Below are 9,714 nucleotides of genomic sequence, written 5' to 3'. Positions count from 1 at the left end.
GTATGGACTCAGACCAAACCCAGGATATTTGGTTTCTCCCATGTGTTGTAATCCTATAGGGATTGGTGCTGCTAAATATAAAAGCTATGGCCCCATACTTCAATCAGGGCAGATGCAATCTGGGCCTGGTCAGGAAGGAGTGGGTTGCACACGCACCAGACTGGGTGTGGTGGCTCATAGGTCAGGCACCACTCGTCAAAACCTCTAAGGTCATAGGAGAATAGAATCTACAGCAGTGGTTGTCAAACTGTTTCATTACAAGGACCCCCGTAACTCTGAGAGTTCACAAATGGACCAAACAATTGGAACCAATGGAACCAATGAACCAACCAAATGGATTTGGTTCCATTTGTACACTCTCAGACCCGTGAGGGTCCAATAGGAACCCCCTCAAAGAACCCTGAGGGGTCCCCGGACCCCACTTTGAGAATCAATGATCTATAGCACCAGTACGAGCCACTCTCTGAGTTACAAATGCAATAAATTGTGTCATGACTGAAATAGGTTCATATGTAGGCCACAGATAATTAGACTTGTACAAGATGTCACTACGTACTGTACTGTACTGTATGTCACCACGTGAAATTGTCTATTAAGACTTACTAGTCCTCACGATATAGCTTGTTGTGAGTTTGTATATCTACTATTTACACTATTTCCATTTTTCTTTTATGGATTTTTTTTTAAGGTTTGACTTTTTTCAATCTTTTGAAATAACAATTAAAAAGATAGTAGGAAATTGACTCAAGACCCATAAAAATTGGTCCCCACCCCTTGTTTGGGAAACACTGTAAAAGACTGCTTTTGTTTTGTTTTGTTTTGTTCTTGTTTTATACCAGTGTGGTGAGATCTTGGGGGGCCAAATCTATAGCTTCCTCCAGGCAGCATGCTCTTCATCCTCTGAGCCTCTTCTGGGTGGTTGAACCGGAAGAAGGTCGACTGACCAAAGCACAGCATGCACCCTGTCAGGGCAAACAAACATATGTGTAAGGAGCAGGTGTGTTTATGTAGCAGAGTAGCCTTGGCCATTGGGAATCCCCTTTGGTTGAGCAGTAGACTACCAGGTGGTTACATGCTGCCATTGATTAGTTACACTTAATTTGGGTGGAGGGCATGCAGCCAAGACATACACTCATTCAAATGATAAATGTTAGGCCCTTATGTTTACATTTCTGCTTATACTAAAACAAATGGGTAGGGGATACATTGTTGCTGATGCAGAAAATAGCTTTGACTATCAGCACTCTAACTCAACTAAGCTCCTCATATTTAAAGGGGTTTTACAGGACTACATTTAACAAAGCTCCCAAACTCCTGATGCCATATATCCACAAAATCTTGCTATGTTACATTATTCATAAGCGACTTGTCAGTGGGGATGCCCCCCCCCCCCCCCCCCCCCCACACACACACACACACACACACACACACACACACACAGTCCTATACATTAAGTTCCTAAAATGTGTGCTCTCCATCTACTTTTAAGCTGTACCATTATAGAACAATAGGAGATGGATGTGTTCAAGTCCACTTTTACATTGAGACTGTGGAATGCATTGAATGTAAACCACACAACAAGCTAGCATGTGGCCACAGAACAGGTGAGAGAGAGGGCATGTGATAAAGCATGAGCCTCTTTAGACAGGGCCAGAACATAATGATGGAATGAATGGAAGAGAGGTCTGAAACATGACTAGACTATCATGGAGTCTGTAAATGATTACCATGGCCAAACAAATATCACTGCGTAGCTATTGACCTTTTTTTCCGTTGCACTGGCAGATTCGTCTGGTTTCCAGGCTAGTGAATTATAACAAACATGTTACACGTATGTTAGCACTCTAAAACACTTTAAAACAAATTAATAAATATAAAAAAGGCCATAGCCTATGGATGGAGTAGCCTATACAAGTATCAAACCAGCAGGAAGCTATAGGCAATTTAGTTGACGATCTAACAATTAAGTAATTTGACTCGCGTGCATCTAATAATCAGGTGACAATGTCACAGTGACATCAATCGTTTCTCCCTTTCCCACATATAATTTTTTTTCCAATAGCCTACCTTGTATAGTTCCTGAGAATCCGATATTGAAACTTTGTTTCCAGTCGTGAATAATTAGCAGAGATGTTGATTCATATTTCTCAGTATAGTCCTTTTAATCCAAGGCTTGAAGTATTGTGTTGCTGAGCAGTTGCTCCCTCCACAGTCACACCGACCTCTCTCACTCAGAACTCTCTGACTCAAATGCTGTTTGCAAGGCTCGTGGAGGTGGGGTGGGGTGGGGGCTGAACAGGGGGGGTGGGGGCTGAACAGGGGGGGGGGGGGCATGCCTGGCCCTTTATGAGGGCAAGTTTGTATGCTGCTGGTAGAACAAGGGGCTGTTTTACAATGTGTAGCCTACGGTAGTTACGGTGTGCTCTCCTCTTTCTCTCAACTTTGAGCTATATAAAACTTCATCATGCCATGAAAGGAGACTTAACAGTGCAGGATGGAGGGACAACAAATAACACACATGCAGATTTGCAAAACACATCAACTAAATGTCCTGGGGCATTATAGGTGTCTAAAATGAAATTCAACTACCACAGAATATTCCATCCATCCATGTCATCCTATTGATGGCATAGTAAGACAAATTTTATAATTTTTTAATAAGAAAGAAAAGAAGAAGAAGAAGAAAAAGAAGAAGAAGAAGAAGAAGAAGAAGAAGAAATAATTCAGAAATAATTCAGAAATAATTCAGAAATAATTCAGAAATAATTCAGAAATAATTCAGAAATAATTCAGAAATATTGAAATAATAATTTCAATATTGAAATACAGGTAGCCTGGGGGCACGGTGGCGCAGTCGGTAGCGCTGTCGCCTCACAGCTAGAAGGTCCTGGGTTCGATTCCCGCCGGGGACGCTGTGGGCACTGGGGGCGTGTCTTCTCCTCCGCGTCATCAGCGCCCATACCCTAGGTGGGGTTGGCGAAAGGGCCTACTCTGTGTGGAGTTTGCATGTTCTCCCCGTGTCTCCTAGGGTAGTTAATACCCTCACAAAAACATGTAGTAATCCTGGTCACTATACCGCCTCCCCCATGACAGCCGGGGCGCCTGATGGAGGGGAAGGGAACTGGTTGGAATAACGTGTTCCTTCCACGCGCTACGTCCAACCAGGGAAACTCCCCCCTGTCAGGTGACAAGAAGGTCAGTTGGCTCTCATGCCTGAAGGAAGCATGAGCTCGGCCCTGGCCTCCCTACTGTGGGGTGACAGGTGTAATACTGGTGTAGGGCTGGTGTAGTGCCCAGGATCACTTAGGAAATTGGCACCGGGTGAAAAAAATGGGTTACAAAAATCGTGGGATAAAAATAAAAATAAAAAAAAGAAATACAGGTAGCCTAATTGTCTGCGTTTTTTTTTTGTAGTGTGTGTGATGGTGCTACCTTGTGTCAGGCGAACAGGCTTGGTGACTGGAAGGCCATCTACAGAGCACTGGTTTCCACATGGGTGCAGGAAGATGCTGCCTGCCTGATTTTCAATGTAGCAGTGCTGAGCGGAGATGCCTGCACCTTGAAGAGGGATGTCTGCAGCATCCTCACTTCCCAGTGTATTCCTCCCTGCAACAGTAGACAACACATGATCACTGGAGGGCTTTACTGGCCTTGGGATGTCTTTTTTAGAAGTGTGGTACCATGGTTCAAAGCCACAGACCAAGTACAGATCACACATGAGGCCTTGTGGACGCAAGACCAAGTTACAAATGGAATCAGACTGAACAAGTGCTTGAATGGGAAACAACAGGTGTTCACCCCAAAGACAATCTTAGGCTGGCAGACGACAGACTTATTGGTTCACATATTGACCCTGTTTGTGTCCTTTTGACCTCTAAAGTAAACTCTTTAACTAGGCATTTCACCTACAGTACAATGTGCTGGTGGATAGATGGCAACAGAGAAATCACAGAAATTGATAGAATTGACAGGTATATTGTAAACGCAAATGATTTCTGTGTGAATATATGATCCATGTTGTATCTGTGTTATAATCTTAGAATGATTTCAGTATGCAGGCTGTGTGTGTGTGTGTGTGTGTGTGTGTGTGTGTGTGTGTGTGTGTGTGTGTGTGTGTGTGTGTGTGTGCGTGCGTGCGTGCGTGCGTGCGTGCACATGCGCGCTCTCGCGACGCGTGCATGCGTGCTTGCATGTGTGTGTGTGTGTGTGTGTGTGTGTGTGTGTGTGTGTGTGTTGGGGTGGAAGATGGGGTTGGGGTGGCAGCGCTGGGATTGCAATGTCTGCATGCACTCACATACATACATACATGCACCCGTGTGTTGCATAACTTGAACTGAATGCTATGATTCTTTCTCTTCGTTGTATGACTTAAGGAATTTATGTTGTTTGCTTGTGAAAGGTCCAACTGGTGTTAGATCTGACTGTATATGAATAGCATCCTTGTGCATACTACATCCATACCACAGTATTACAGATTACATCACGTTTTGCTCAACACAGAGGCCAGAGAATGTACACTGTATGAATGAACAGTATCTATAAAGCAGCCATATAGCATAGACTATAGAGCAATGGACACATAAATTGAGGACTGTTTACATCATGGGAACTAGCTTTTTTTTTTTTTTTTAGATTTTTTGGGGGGCTTTTTATACCTTTATTCAGAGAGGGACAGGGAAAGTAGGCTGACAGGACATGGGGAGAGAGATGGGGGGGTGACACGCAGCAAAGGTCGTCGGGAACGGGAGTCAAACCCGCGACACGCTCTCCGGCTGGCATTGCAACCTAGGCTGCCTGGACCATCACGCCACGGCCCAGGCCCATGGGAACTATTGTTCAGATACACACACACACACACACACGCACATGCACACTAACACGCACACGCAGACAGACGCACGCACACACACACGCACATACACACACAGAGACCAACCTAGCAGGGCTCACCTTCCTGCAGTGGTAACAAGGTGATGGCTGTGCTCAGACGACCACTTCCCAAACTAACCAGGTGAGGGCGCTCTGCTTGGACCTTCAAAGACCTGCCAGTCTCAAACAGGTCCAAAGGGGTGCTCTGCCATCACAAACAGGTGGAAAACATCTTCAAGAGGCCTTACATATTATTGATAATCTATCATTATTACATTATATAGCACTGCAGTCTTACATGAAGTTACGTGAAGTTAAGTGAGTCTCACAGAGCTACCTTCCTATCTGTACTCTTCAAAAATGTGTAACATAGCACGGCACTGCTACTGTACACTACCCGGTCCTCACTGTGCTACACCACACTGTATTAAGTGCATATATAGCTATGTTCATATTAATGTCTGTTAAGTAAGCATATCTCTTTGAATATGGTATGAATATGATCTGTAACAATTTTAATATACATTTTTCAAATCAGGCCCAAATGTTGACAAATTCCAATATTCTAGTTTGAGGACAGAATAACAGAGCAACTACACTAAAAGTATAGCCTATATCATGACTGGTACACAGAGTAAAAGTACAGTTGATGCTGACTGCGGCTCCTAACGATCCACCACTGGATATACCAGCTCTGTTTCTGTGATATGGTCACTGACCTCAAAACTTAAGCATGCTATGTATGGACGGTATACCTTAAGTTGCAGTAGTGGTGGGTAGGCCTACATAGTAACTAAGTGATCCGTAAGGGTCCATTTGGTTCCATTAGTACACAGTTCAGTTAAAGTTAACACAGGCTGTTTATTGTATGGTATCAAGTTTAATCAACTTGTGCAATGTAGCAAAACTCCAAAGTAATGTGTGTGAAGAGAGATACAGTATACTGTAGTATAGCCTAGAGAAAGCAGTAGCTGGTCATGTACTATTATCATAAATACATTTTAAAAAACACTTAATTGGCAAGCTTATACAAGTTTGAGTTGAAGCTTATTCTAACCATTATTTTACTTTGGGCTATTCAAAAATACTAGATCTACAAGCTCATACGAGCTTGTAGATCTGCTATTGTTTTACAAAAATCGTGAACATTTGTGCAAGTCTTTGAATGTTTTTTAAAGCAAAAATAATTTTCACTCAAATCTTTTTTTTTTAACTTATGTTGCTATAAAGTAGTTCTCAAACTTGCTCATGTCAAGGACCACCCAAAATGATATATGTATTTGTCCACGGACCCCCTCTCCCCCCATCTCAAAATATTTTGTTCCAGGGAGCCCCACCAGAAGCAAAGATTTGAGTTAAAAATATATTTATATATATTCAAAGATTTGCACACATTTTCAAGATGTTTTTTTTGTTTTATTGAATAGCCAAAGAGATCCAAAATGACTCAGATGCGTTTCCGGATTGAATGGGTTAAACAAATGTTATCAACAATTAAAGGTCACCGATGGCTCACCTGTAAGACTTGGTGTGTCTGTCGGCCATGCTCCACTGTATTCCAGTTCACACGGTCCATGTCTGCTGAGTTATCAGTGAAACCATCTGGCACGTGAAGATCCTGCAGCATGCACCAGCAATACACATAACAGACCAGTGGGAATTCTGCCTCTACAGCAGCACTACAATAGGAACAGTGCTCTCCTTAGAAACCCCTCTGTCCCAATTATAATCCATGTGACAAGGCACACAGTCAGAACTGTCATAATGGGTCATTGTTTGTTTCCCCCATAACAAGCGACACAACAGGATACATCCAAGAAGTTGGCATTACTTTACAGTATGTTGTAAACTCATTAGAAGGTTGCCCATTTGTAGAAGCCATCGGAAAGGTATTACAAGTAACTCTATCTCTGCTGCCACCTTCTGTCAATAATGTCCGCAACTATTTCACAATTTACTGCTTCTGAACAGGGCCCCAACAGCTGTTACTATATTATATGATATGATATGATATGATATTGTTATGCTGTTCCATTAAAGGGATTTTAAATTGTATTATGAAAAATACAAAAGAAGTGTGAATTGTATATCAAAGGTGGTGTGCTGTAGAGCAGTGGTTCTGAAAGTGGGGTCGTTGGGGGGCAGCAAAAAATGTTTATATGGCATCAAAATCGGTTAATCAAGTTGACCCTTTTTTATAGGCTATTTGAAAATAGACAACCTACAAGCTAACAACGCATAAGGATAAGGATAAGGATAAGGATAATTCCTTTTAACAGGTCGTTCATGAAAGTCCTTGCGGTCTTGTTTCCAATGAGAACCTGTGAGCAATTGGGGTTAAGAGTCTTGCTCAGGGACAAATTTCATATCATCGGCACATATGCTGGGATAGCCTGGAATCGAACCTGGAGCAACCAGGGCCTCTGGTTCCCTAGGCGGGCTCACTAACCACTCAGCTATGGCCGCATCCTGATGTGACACGTTTTCGAAACATTTTGGAATACGTTTTTATAAGTATTTTTTACAATTTTTTTTTAATCTCTTGTGGGTTTTCTACAACACCTTTTCAGATGGTCTCTGGTCAAATACATATAGGGGTCCATTCCTTGAAAAGTTTGAGAACCACTACTGTAGAGTACACAGTTCAGATCACTACTTCCTCTGATCACAACTCGCCATGACTCATGGCTCTCACGAGCACAATAGTAGACAAACCCCACACTCTCAGACAGATGCTACAGATTAGTTCCAGCTGTGAATACACGATCATCAGCCAAGGAGGAAAACAACCACAAAGGACTAGACATGCCTACCAACACACACACACACACACACACACACACACACACACACACACACACACACACACACACATGCAGACATGCACGCAAATACAAACACACGCAGATGACTCATCATGCCTGTCAGCTACAAGACGATGGCCTCGTCTTTTCTCACCCACAGACAGGGGTCTGTGGATCCATGAATGGTTCAGGAGGCCCAGAGCTGACCAGGGGCCCTGGAACTCAGCATAGATAACAGGCTAATAATTGGCATCGGTGATGGTGAAGCACACCAATGATAAGGACACTCGTTCACACACCTTTACCAACTTTTTTTTCTTTGAATGCATCATTTCGGCCAGTTCTTTTTGGCGAAAATGTCAGCAATTACTTTAACCCATTTTGGGCGCCAACCCCTTTTTGTAACTATACCTTTCAGGACGGGAACCACTTTTGGGGTTCCAGTTGCTATGTACAGTATATAGCAACATACATTGTTTGTAATTTTTGAATAAATATTTGAAGTTTTTCAGAAAACTTAGGATCAGGATTTAGAAGGCGTTTTTTTAATCGGCCTCAGGTCTAAATGGGTTAAAGAGGCACTGAGTAGCATTCTGCCGCTTGTCACCTATAAAAATAACTTGGAGAGCCGTGTTTACAAGTGACATATAGTTCCCTAACCCCAAGGGACGGCCTAGTGTGGGGCAAGGTCTCTATAAGCAGACATTGATGGTCAATAAGTAAGATGGAGTAGGATAATTTTAGCAAATTTCAAATCTATTAATTACAAATATTGAACCCATCATTCCAACGTTTGTAACTGTATAGCTTAATATTTTGTGCAACATTTCAATTCAAGCTCTTGGACATCAAATCTCTATACGTTTGCCTGTGGACTTTCGTGGCGGCATCGGCGTTCATTCAGCCTGTGATGTCACTTCAGATGAGGCAGCTGGGTGAAACCACAAGACTTTATCTGACAATGTGAGTCTCAGTGGGTCCAGTGACCCAGAGAACAGAACATCCCACTGTTCAACTGTGACACCAGCCCCTACTCCTCTACTATCAGCCCACAGCCTGTCAACACTGGGCCGGCTCTGGGCCAAATACACACATGCAGTCTGCAGGACAGAGAGAGGGACAGGCACGATGGTGTGTGTGTGTGTCACACACACATATGCACGCAAAAACACGCACAGGCGCGCCCACGCGCACATAAAACTCCCACAAGCCTCACTGATTTCATGCACACACCCAGCTAAAGAAATAGTTCCATGCGGCTTTCCTCTGTAACCTGTGATTATGGGGGCAGTTCAGCCCTTCAGGGTTGGTATTGGCTTCTGAAAATAGACACAACCCGCCACATAGTCTGGTCTGCTACTTTTAAAGAGAAATTACTTAAATTGAATATAGACTGGGATTGGACATGGAAGGATGGACAACAGCTTAAAAAGCTTTTTTTTTTTAACAATTGGTGAATACTTTAACATCCAGAAAAGAGACCCCTTGAGAAATGTTCATGAAAAATGTTAAAATGCTGTAGTGTATACAGTACAGTGCTGTTGACAGATCTTGTCAACAATTTGCTGTATCCATGGTACTGTATACAGATATTAGGCACTTACCATTTCCGTACTCGTAGAGAGTCCAAATAGAAGCTAGGTCCACATAAAATTAATCCAAAGAGCAGTGTCCACATTATTGTTTATGTCTCCTCGCTTACTTCATTCACACTGAGGAGCTCCTCTGCTATTTCCCTCCTCCCCACCCCCATGCCGGTGCAGAGTTACACCCCTGACACGCGGCAGAGGGGGGACACAACCTCAGAGGTGTCCTGCCAAAATTATGGTCACTGCAGAGTAAAGGTCACAGTGTCCGCCTCTGTCCTCAGACTTTCTTTACAAACAATCCCCATGACCCCCGATGGGTTAAAGAATTCGACAAATGCACTGAACTCCAGTTTCAAAAGCATTTCAGAATAGTCAGCCCAAAGGTCAAGTTCAGACCGTCTTCAGAGAACGGAAGAGATGAGCTTATTCTCATGGGGTGGATGCCGTTGTTC

At 43.1% G+C, this 9,714-nt stretch overlaps 1 protein-coding gene across 1 annotated transcript in view; it reads right to left on the bottom strand.

Annotated features, from left to right (window-relative positions):
• The window catches only part of phldb1a (pleckstrin homology-like domain, family B, member 1a), a 32,955-nt gene that overhangs the window by 23,204 nt on the left and 37 nt on the right, over positions 1-9,714 (bottom strand). Inside the window, exons 1-5 of the mRNA XM_080435988.1 lie at positions 9,278-9,714; positions 6,386-6,487; positions 4,951-5,074; positions 3,433-3,606; positions 837-962 (exon numbers count right to left, since the gene is read on the bottom strand). The exon at positions 9,278-9,714 is cut by the window's right edge and continues 37 nt beyond it. Coding sequence (XP_080292114.1) covers positions 837-962; positions 3,433-3,606; positions 4,951-5,074; positions 6,386-6,487; positions 9,278-9,280 — 529 coding nt within the window. The 5' untranslated portion in view covers positions 9,281-9,714. The remainder of the gene's footprint in view (positions 1-836; positions 963-3,432; positions 3,607-4,950; positions 5,075-6,385; positions 6,488-9,277) is intronic.

Source organism: Gymnoscopelus braueri (assembly GCF_963280865.1).
Source record: "Gymnoscopelus braueri genome assembly, chromosome: 8".
NCBI lineage: Eukaryota > Metazoa > Chordata > Actinopteri > Myctophiformes > Myctophidae > Gymnoscopelus > Gymnoscopelus braueri.
Note: the sequence above shows the minus strand (reverse complement) of the source record. Positions and strands in the feature narration are given on the sequence as shown.